Source organism: Trifolium pratense, linkage group LG3 (genome assembly GCF_020283565.1).
Source record: "Trifolium pratense cultivar HEN17-A07 linkage group LG3, ARS_RC_1.1, whole genome shotgun sequence".
NCBI lineage: Eukaryota > Viridiplantae > Streptophyta > Magnoliopsida > Fabales > Fabaceae > Trifolium > Trifolium pratense.
Genome location: NC_060061.1, coordinates 31,690,930 through 31,701,970, shown reverse-complemented (window position 1 = coordinate 31,701,970; position 11,041 = coordinate 31,690,930). Strand labels below are relative to the sequence as shown.

At 36.1% G+C, this 11,041-nt stretch overlaps 1 protein-coding gene across 1 annotated transcript; it reads left to right on the top strand.

Annotated features, from left to right (window-relative positions):
- The first annotated feature begins 350 nt into the window (after positions 1 to 350).
- On the top strand, positions 351 to 5,248 carry LOC123914107 (NF-X1-type zinc finger protein NFXL1). Its single transcript, XM_045965110.1, has 2 exons — positions 351 to 553; positions 1,344 to 5,248. Exon 2 carries the CDS (start codon positions 1,362 to 1,364, stop codon positions 4,851 to 4,853), a length of 3,492 nt encoding a protein of 1,163 aa, XP_045821066.1. The 5' UTR covers positions 351 to 553; positions 1,344 to 1,361; the 3' UTR covers positions 4,854 to 5,248.
- The last annotated feature ends 5,793 nt before the right edge of the window (positions 5,249 to 11,041 follow it).

Sequence of the window (11,041 nt, the reverse complement as noted above, 5' to 3'; positions counted from 1 at the left end):
TCTTTTATCTTTTCAAAGATTAAAGTATAGAAGCAATAATATTAATAAATTTAATATTACTATTAACTTTCTTAATTTCTATAATTAAACTAAAAGAGCTGTATATTTCTTAATTTTTCCAAATTTTAAGTTTGATAATTTTTTTTATGAGAGATCGATTATGAATCAAACTCAATATCCGACACTTATAATATTCGGAAAAAAAAAAACTCGTACAACTTCCGACTACAAAAAAAATCTTATTATCTAACTACTCATGCATTAAATTTTTTCATTCAATGAATATCAAAAATAATTTTTATTCATGAACATCAAAATTACAGGAAAATAAAGAAGTTAAAATTCTTTTTATCCTTTTCCCTAGTTCTATTGAACCGACCCCATAAAACTCTCGTGAGACACACATATAAATAAAGGAACAAAAAAAAGAAAATAATCAAAAACTCATTCACAAAACAAAAAACAAATCTCAGAAAAATTCAGACACAGCTTCAACAACAATCTAAGCATTTCTCGAAGTGCTATTTCTGAATTCTGTTCCTCTTCTTGTCAGGTATTTCACTCATTTTCTGTTTTTCAATATTGCTTTCGTCGTTTGTTATTATCAATAGAATAAAAATCAAATTTTTTAATCAATAGATGAATGAATAAACATGGTTAAGGCTGTAGTTGCGTTGCTGTTATTAGGGTTTTTATTTATTTTTTCATTTGAAAGTTGTAATCAAGCTATAATATGTAATCTGGAATTGAAAAAATTGATCTTTTTGTGTTTTTATTTCTGGGTTTAATTTTTTGTATTTGTTTCTTGTATCTTACTTAGGGAGGAATTGAGGGGTAGTTAAATTTTGTGGTTTTATTGATTTAACTATTTTTTGTAGTTTTGAGTTTTGGTTTAGGGAAGAATTGAGGGGTAGTTGAATATTGTGTTTTGTATTTGAGTGTTTGAATTGTTGATTCAACTTATTGTTATAGTTTTGAGTTTTAGGTTTGGGAAGAATTGAGGGGTAAGTTGAATGTTGTGGTTTTATTTTGTTAACTGTGTGTGTGCGCGCGCGTGTGTGTGTGTCTGAGATTCCTTGAGTGTTTGAATTGTTGATAGAACTTATTGTTATAGTTTTGGATTTTGGGTTATGGAAGAATTGAGGGTCAGTTGAATATTATGGTTTGGTTGTGTGTGTGTGTCTGAGATTCTGAGTCTTTGAATTGTGTTGAACTTTAGTTTTGAATTTTAGGTTTGGGAAGAATTGAAGGGTGGTTTGGTTGTTGATTTTATTGTTATGTTATTTGTAACTGAGATTGTTTTCGATTTATATTATTGTTAATAGTTTGAATTTTGGGTGCAGAAGGAACATTCGAAAGGAATGAGCTTGCAGACACGAAGAGATAGGAGGGAAGGGGGGTCGAGGTTCCCACCACAACGTGCTCCTCGTCAAGAATGGGTTCCGAAAGGAACTGGAGCATCCACCACCACCTCTACCACTGCTCCCACAACCACTGCCACCGCCACCACAGCTGTTGTCGACCCTACAAGTTTGCACTCTCATCAGAAGAACACTAATGGTGATGGTGGTTCATCCAATCAAGGATCTGTTGTTTCTCCTCCGTTGGCTAGGCATAGAAGTAATCATCATGTTACTCATCGTGTGGAAAGGGAACATGTCGCTCATCGTGTTGAAAGGGAACATGTTGCTCATAGTGTTGATAGGGAACATGTTGCTCATCAAGTGGAAAGGGAAAATGTTGCTCATCGGGTGGAAAGGGAAAATATTGCTCATCGGGTGGAAAGGCAACATGTTGCTCATCGGGTGGAAAGGGATAAAGGGAGGAGTGGTAATACGGCTGGGAGGGAATACGGATCGAGGGACTCTAGTTTGCCTCAATTGGTGCAAGAGATTCAGGAGAAGCTCACAAGAGGTACAGTGGAGTGCATGATTTGCTATGATATGGTTCGTAGGTCTGCACCTATTTGGTCTTGCTCCAGCTGCTACTCTATCTTTCACCTGAATTGTATCAAGAAGTGGGCTCGTGCTCCCACCTCGGTTGATTTATCGGCAGAGAAGAATCTAGGGTTTAATTGGCGGTGTCCTGGTTGTCAGTTCGTGCAGCATACATCTTCAAGGGATATTAAGTATGTTTGCTTTTGTGGGAAGAGGACAGACCCTCCGCATGATTTGTATCTGACACCTCATTCGTGTGGTGAACCGTGTGGGAAGCCTCTTGAGAAGGAGGTGTTGTCTACTGAAGGGAGAAAGGACCAGCTTTGCCCTCATGCTTGTGTCTTGCAATGCCATCCTGGTCCATGTCCCCCGTGTAAAGCATTTGCCCCTCCTCGTTTGTGTCCTTGTGGAAAGAAAAGAATCGCCACCCGTTGCTCTGATCGGCAGTCTGATCTTACCTGCGGTCAGCGCTGTGATAAGCTTCTTAATTGTGGACGACATCGCTGTGAAAATGCTTGCCATGTGGGTCCTTGTGATCCTTGTCAGGTGCTAATCAATGCCTCTTGCTTTTGTAGTAAAATGACGCAGGTTATTTTTTGTGGAGAGATGGCTATGAAAGGTGAATTTAAAGTAGAAGATGGAGTTTTTTCTTGTGGTTCTAATTGTGGAACGGAACTTAGTTGCGGTAATCATATATGCCGTGATGTTTGTCATCCAGGCGGCTGTGGTGAATGTGAATTTTTACCAAGCCGGGTTAAGACATGCTGTTGTGGAAAAACAAAGTTGGAGGACGAACGGAAGAGTTGTGTGGATCCGATACCTACATGCTCACAAGTATGTGGCAAGCTCCTTCCTTGCGGGATACATGCTTGTAAGGAGTCATGCCATGTTGGGGAATGTCCACCGTGTAAGGTCCTAATTTCACAGAAATGCCGTTGTGGCTCAACTTCGCGAACTGTTGAATGCTATAAAACAATAACGGAGAATCAGAAATTTACTTGTGAAAAGCCATGTGGGGCAAAGAAGAATTGTGGAAGGCACCGATGTAGTGAAAAATGTTGTCCATTGTCTGGTCCAAATAAGGACTTGACTATTGCAGATTGGGATCCTCACTTTTGTTCCATGCTTTGTGGAAAGAAGCTGAGATGTGGCCAGCATGTATGTGAAACGTTGTGTCACAGTGGTCATTGCCCACCGTGTCTTGAAACAATCTTCACCGATTTAACATGTGCTTGTGGTAGGACTTCAATTCCTCCTCCCCTACCTTGTGGTACAATGCCTCCCTTATGTCAACTTCCATGTTCAGTTCCTCAGCCATGTGGTCATTTGGGCTCTCATAGTTGCCATTTTGGAGATTGCCCTCCTTGTTCGGTACCTGTGTCGAAAGAATGTGTCGGTGGCCATGTCATTCTTAGGAATATACCTTGTGGCTCAAATAATATTAGATGCAATAATCCCTGTGGAAGGACTAGACAATGCGGTTTACATGCATGCGGAAGAACATGCCACTCACCACCTTGTGATACTCTACCTGATTTTGTGAAAGGATACCGAGCGCCATGTGGGCAGACATGTGGTGCTCCAAGGAGTGGCTGCCGGCACATGTGTATGGCTCAATGTCACCCTACCATATCTTGCCCTGATGTAAGATGCGAGTTCCCCGTTACAATTACTTGCTCTTGTGGCCGCATATCAGCTAATGTTCCTTGTGATGTGGGTGGTAGCAATAGTAACTATAATGCTGATGCAATTTATGAAGCTTCCATTATTCAAAAATTGCCCGCGCCACTTCAACCGGTTGATGCTAATGGCCAAAAAGTTCCCCTTGGGCAAAGAAAGCTGATGTGTGATGAGGAATGTGCTAAGTTGGAACGTAAAAGGGTTCTTGCCGATGCCTTTGACATCACTCCAAGTCTTGATGCTCTCCACTTCGGTGAGAATTCTTCTTTTGAATTGCTTTCTGACACATTTAGACGTGATCCGAAATGGGTTTTGGCTGTTGAAGAGAGATGCAAAGTATTAGTACTTGGGAAAAGCAAAGGAACTACACATGGTTTAAAAATCCATGTCTTTTGCCCTATGATAAAGGATAAAAGAGATGCCGTGAGATTGATTGCTGAAAGATGGAAGCTTGCGGTGAATGCTGCTGGTTGGGAACCAAAGCGATTTGTCGTAATTTCTGTTACTCAAAAATCTAAGGCCCCAGCTCGTGTGCTCGGTGTTAAGGGTACCACAACTTTAAACGCGCCACTTCCTACTGCATTTGATCCCTTGGTTGATATGGACCCAAGGCTTGTTGTCTCGTTTCCAGACTTGCCAAGGGACGCTGATATTAGTGCCTTGGTGTTGAGATTTGGCGGCGAATGTGAGCTTGTTTGGTTGAACGACAAAAATGCTTTGGCTGTTTTTCATGATCCTGCCCGAGCTGCAACTGCGATGAGGAGATTGGATCATGGAACAGTTTATCAGGGTGCTGTTTCTTTTGTCCAGAGTGCCGGAGCATCAGCGGTGTCTTCGGTTACCAATGCATGGGGAGGTACGAAAGATGGAGGAGGACTGTCAACACTGAGAAGTAATCCATGGAAAAAGGCAGTGGTTCTCGACCCGGGTTGGAAAGAAGATTCATGGGGTGATGAACAATGGGCTGCCGGTGGTTCTGCAAATATTCAACCATCAGTTTTGAAGAAAGAAGCGCCGATACCCGCTTCATTGAATCCTTGGAATGTTTTAAACCAGGAATCGAGTTCAAGTTCATCACCGACAACCGTCATGAGAAGTTTAACTTCTGGAAAACAAGCCGAAAGTGGAGATGTCTCAACTAGGTTGGAGTCTTCTTCACGTAGCGCAAATGTAGGAAACTTGGATGCAAGAGATGATTCTGAAGTTGTAGATGATTGGGAGAAGGCTTTTGAATGAGGGAAAGTAATGAAAATCAAACAAAAAGTAATCTTTTTATTGTTAGAAATTTGATATACTGTTGCAAAGTAGACATGAGGTTTAAGGTATCTCCTTGCCATGTTTTGTTAGTTTTGGCAAGTCAAGGTTATTTTCACCCATTTTAGATAAATGTTTCAAAATTTAAACTCATTGGATCCTCTTACCCAGACTGAGAAATGGGGTATTAGGCTTTAGGGAAAAATGCATATTGTTAATGCTCTATATTTTCTCAAAGTGCATTGATCAGTTAATGAAATCTTGTTTTGATCTTGTATTCATTGGAATTATCATATGAAGCCTTTAACTAAGGGTTCTCTTTTTGGATTCTGTTAGTGCTGATATTACAATGTAATGGCAGTTTTTTTTTTTGTTAATCATGTTATTGGTGTGAAATAGTCACTGACTTTGTCAATGATTAATCTCAATCAAAGAACCCGACTTATCAACAAATTGAGACTTTACTTAAGAGAAGCCAAGTTCAGTTCGACTTAGAACAATGTAATGTTCATAAGTTTTGGGGAGATTGTCTAGGCTTGAAATGTTCTTAAATATTCAAGTAATGGATATTTATACAACAGAAGTTTGATTAATGATCCTATATTGTATGATAATAACTTCATTTTCATTTTTATCTTTCATATTTATACGAGCTTAGTTCTTATTTTAGCTACAACAAATTTATAAATTTCTTAACCTGAGCTAATTTTTTTTTAAAATTATGTGATCCATTAATTACTAAATTTGTTTTTAATTTCAATTTATCAGTCAAAAAAAGTTAGATGCATAATACTCAATACTTAGGTTACATGAAGTAATGATGAAAGAGTTATGTCACAAAAATGAGCTTAAGATGAATACTCCTTCCAGTCTTTATTATAAGAAAAAGTTTACTTTTTAGATTTATAGAATGTTGGATGTATCTAGTCAATAATATAAACCAGATACATCCAACATTCTATGAATCTAAAAAATAAACTTCTTCTTATAATAAGGATTGGAGGTAGGCATGGCAACAGAACCCGTACCCGCGGGTACCCGCCCGAACCCACCCCGAGTTTGACGGGGAAAAACCGATTTGACTGGGTTTGGGTTCGGGTTTGGGTTTTCCCCGATTTCAAAACATGGGGATGGGGCGGGTAACGGAGATATTGGTACCCACCCCGAACCCGTCCCCGAACCCGCCCGTTTATATAAAATTACTATATTACCCCTATTTATTTATTTATAATGTCACAGATCATATAGTTTATCTACTTGAGTTAGGATTTTTAATGAACAATGGTTCTTAGTTATTTGTTTTTTTAGCAATTTCAGTGAACAATGATGTAGAACATTCTTGGTTATGTGGTTGTTTTGACGGTATTTTGGAATATTGGTTTGTACCGGTACTATTTTATGGTTTTGATAATTTTGGTTTGATATTTTGGAATATCATTTCATTTGTATGTTTAATGCATTGAAATTTTGGTTTGTACTTTATTATTTGAAAATTTTTGTATTGTATGTATGTCAGTGTTCGGGAAAATTTTGGGTTCGGGTAAGGTTCAGCAGGGCAGGGCAAGGTTCGGGGATACCCGAACCCATTTGGGTATACCCGAACCCATTTGGGACGGGGATTGGGTTCAATTTTTCATCCCCGTCGGGTAATGGGCGGGGAACGGGTATTTATCAATGATTCGGGTATGGGGAACGGGGAAGGTAAAAACCGTACCCGCGGGTACCCATTGCCATGCCTAATTGGAGGGAGTAGTTTGGACATTAGTCTGTTAGTGGGGAATATATGCTCACCAAGGCGTGATTAAGACACATGCATATTGATTCATGTGGAATTTGCCAAATTTTCCATTGATGTATTATTAACAAAAACTTGAAGAGACAAAAATTAGATATACAGTATTAAGCTTAAGTATACAAGAAATTACTAAGTGGAGATGAACAAATAAATAAGTTGATGAAGAATAATTTGGTGTTTTTTTTTTGGACTAATTTGGAGTTTGTTTGAATACATAGGAGTTTAAGTGTATAAAGTGTTTTTAAAATCAATATGAAAATATGAATTAAAATATAAAAATTAGTCAAGTTATTATTGTGTTATATACATTTATTATTGAGCCCCATTAATGGACTGTTAGATTGATTCTCTAGATTAGTTGGGTCTTACTGAATTTTTTAAAACAAGTTTTGATCTTTTTCTTATTATTTTTGGAGTAAAATTTATTTTATTCTGACCAAACAAGTTAAATTTTCTAAAATGTATGTGGTTTGTGTTTTCAGTTTTAAGGTCTCAAATATAAATTTTCTAAAAGGTCCACAATAACCAATTTCATTCACACCAAGTCACTTTTCCTCTTCACTAACACTGGCTATAAAAAACTAAAAACCTTAGACTATAACTAGGCCATTTAATTATTAAGGTATAGTGGTATGATTTCTAAGTTGATAGTTACTAAATTTCATAAACAATGACAAGAATTCTTGATATATACTGTTCTTATGGTAAATCCAAACTAGTTTATCAAGTACATTTAATCCTACTTAAGGTAAGACTCGAATTTGTTTGGAAAGACCATTAGTATAAAGGATACCAATTTACCGGTAAGGAAGTTATGATTAAATCTGTTTTACAACGGCATATGTTATGAGTATCTATGTTTTATCGGATTCTTTGAAAGAACGATCAATGCTTTTTGGTAGGGTGGTAATAACAATAAAGACATCTGGTGGCTTGCTTGGGACTCTAAGGAAGGGGGGGGGGGGGGGGGGGGGGGGGGGGTATAGGATTCTGTGACTTTCTAATGTTCAACATGACAATTGTGGCAAGAGTTCTCAAGGCTAGGCACTTTCCTCGGCCGTCACTTCTTGAATCTAACTTTGGGAGTAATCCTAGCTTTACTTGGAGGAGTATTTGGAAATAAAAAAAGACAATTTTTTTTTTTTATTTTTTATGTTAAGAGAAAAATATGATTGTTTTTTTTACACAAAATTTGATTTTTTTTTTTTTAGTCTTTAGGAAAATTTATCAACCAGAGATGAGGGATGTGAATACAAATATTGAATTGTTGGTCTAAGCATTTTTTGAAGTAAAAATAAAGTAATCTTAAAATTTTGTAATCAAAATAACTCTAACATGTCCTTTTAGACATTTGCATCTTACTGAATTTTTCAATTTAGGGGATAGGATTGAGATTTTGACTGATTATCTTGACAAAAAAAGTCTTGAAGATTTTAAAAGACTTTGTGAGATTATATTAACTTTGTGGGAGTTTAAAAGACATTTTTAAAAGTGTTCTTACAATCAGGATTTTTAGCGTAAGATTTTAATGGTTTCATAACATACATTTTAAAGATTTCAAAGTACTTTATGAATTTTTAAGATTTCAAATGTTTTTTTTTTAAGACTCGGTATCCGGTACATAGATAAACTAATCTAAAGGATACCAATTCCACTAGCAGGAGGTTCGTTTGAATTAGTCTGATACAAGAAACGACTAAGATGATTCGAACATATTACATCATTTAAGATCATAGTTAACACCACCAATGTAGCTAGATTAAAAATTATGGGAGGGTCGTATGCAGCGGAATTAGAAATTTTTTATGTGTCGTGATGAGTGTGCACGCGTGCGTGCGTATGTGTGCGTGCGGATGCGTGCGCGTGTAAAATGAGGTGTCAAAATACACTAATATAATATTTGAGTAATTTCATTAGTGATCTATTTCTTTATTTCTTACTGCTTGTACTTGATCCATTAATTAGTGATCTATTTCCTGATTATTGGACCATGTAAAGACAGTTTGCATATAAAATCATATTAAAAAATATACCAACTGAACCATAAGTAATTATATTGAATGATAAACAGAGTTACGAAGGAGGCAAAACTCCAATCCTTGTACATTATTTAAAAAACCAAAATAAAAAATCTATTTAATGGAGGAAAGTTGTACAACGCTTTAATGGAGTCAAAGGTAGTACATTTACAGAGCTCCTATTTTGAAAAGAAGCAACAACATCACAGATCACTTTGATGTCATATATACCTGACTTCCAAATAGCAAGTTTCCATCGAAATCTTCCGACAGCTATGATTCTCAAGCTCAAACTTCCATCCATATGAGCTCGAGTCAAATCAGGACCGACTGAAGGTTGGACACTAACACCTTTCCCACTTAAAGAAGAAGAGAAGAAATCTATTTCTCGTTCTCCTTGACTGCACGGTGGCGCAGTTGATTCCACTATGTTTTGATCATTGTAACTTGCATAAATTTGAAATTTATTATAATTTATGCATACTTTTCTATTTGGATTTATTGAACGTAAATTTATTATTATTTATGAGTCCATGATTGTTCCAGAAAGGCTCAATCTATGGATGCTAATTTTTGTTAACATGAATTGAGGTTTGGATGGTTTATAAGCAAAGATTAGATAAACAACAAAGATGAGCAGTAAAAGGGATACAAGGAGTGCTGATAAAATAATGAAAAAACGCTACGAAATTGCCATTGTGAGTAATTTTAAAATAAAAAAAATGAAGGAGTAAGAAATAATAGAGGAGACAGAGAGTATGATTAAGATTAATGCAGAACCTTAAAATAGATATGAATGGAAGTGAAAGTGGGTTTATAGTAAGAAGATTGAAAGTGCCTATTTATAGGCTTTATACACATTACTAGATAGTTCATACACATTACTAGAACACATCGAAATTTCATTTAATTTGTTTGCCTTTTTTAAAGAACAATCATTGAGTATTGACAATCATTAGAATTGTGAGTCGGGTGATAACAAGAACACATTGTGGCATCACCTCATCAATGAAAAAGATGTATCAACAAGATGGTAAAAGTAGGATGTCGTAAGCCTCTAGTAGGTTGGTAACACTTTGGGGTGATAACAAGATGGTGATGGTCCATACGTTAAATAGATATGAATGGAAGTGAAAGTAGGTTTATAGTAAGAAGATTGAAAGTGGGTTTATAGTAAGAAGATTGAAAGTGAAGTGGGTTTATAGTAAGAAGTGTTAGTAGTTGAAAGGTTGCTATAGAGTAGTATTAGAAGCTTGGTTAAAAGAAAGTTAGAATAATTGTGTGATGAAGGAAATATTGGAATATGGACTAAGAGCTTATAGGAGAAAATGTTATTGATTTCTTGGATTGCTCAATTACATGGTTGAAGTACCTATTTATAGGCTTTATACACATTACTAGATAGTTCATACACATTACTAGATAATACAATAATTTAGAAATTTCTAGCTTTACAATGTAACAAGTATCTTCTAGAAATTTTCATCACATTTCAACAAGAAGTTTGAAAGTGGGTTTTCAATCATCTATTTTAAACATTTTTTGCGTGTGTAATATCCGAGACTCAATGACAAAAATCAGTCCTGAAATACCAATTTCAGGTTAAGAAAGAATTTCCGTTAGAATTTTGAAACTCAACTGATTGAATGCAATTTTGAAACTAAACTGATTGAATGCATATATATACGCATAAAGTGAGGGGGGGGGGGGGGGGGTCCATGCTTAATCATACATGCTACAAAATATAAGCTTATACAAATGTTACATTTTCCATTCCAAATAAATCTATTCCCTTTTCTTTTACTATCTGTGAGTGTGTGCGTGCGTATGCATGCGCGTGTAAAATGAGGTGTCAAAATACAATAATATAATATTTGAGTAATTTCATTAGTGATCTATTTCCTTATTTCTTACGGCTTGTTCTTGATCCATTAATTAGTGATCTATTTCCTGATTATTGGACCATGTAAAGACAGTTTGCATATAAAATCATATTAAAAAATATACCAACTGAACCATAAGTAATTATATTGAATGATTAATAGAGTTACAAAGGAGGCAAAACTCCAATCCTTGTACATTATTTAAAAAACCAAAATTCCAAAATTAAAAATCTATTTAATGGAGGAAAGTGGTACAACGCTTTAATGGAGTCAAAGGTAGTACATTTACAGAGCTCCTATTTTGAAAAGAAGCAACAACATCACAGATCACTTTGATGTCATATATACCTGACTTCCAAATAGCAAGTTTCCATCGAAATCTTTCGACAGCTATGATTCTCAAGTTAAAACTTCCATCCGTATGAGCTCGAGTCAAATCAGGACCGACTGAAGGTGGGACACTAACACCTTTCC

Excerpts from the sequence above, each read along its gene's own strand:
- LOC123914107 (XM_045965110.1), top strand. The coding sequence starts at position 1,362 with ATGAGCTTGCAGACACGAAGAGATAGGAGGGAAGGGGGGTCGAGGTTC.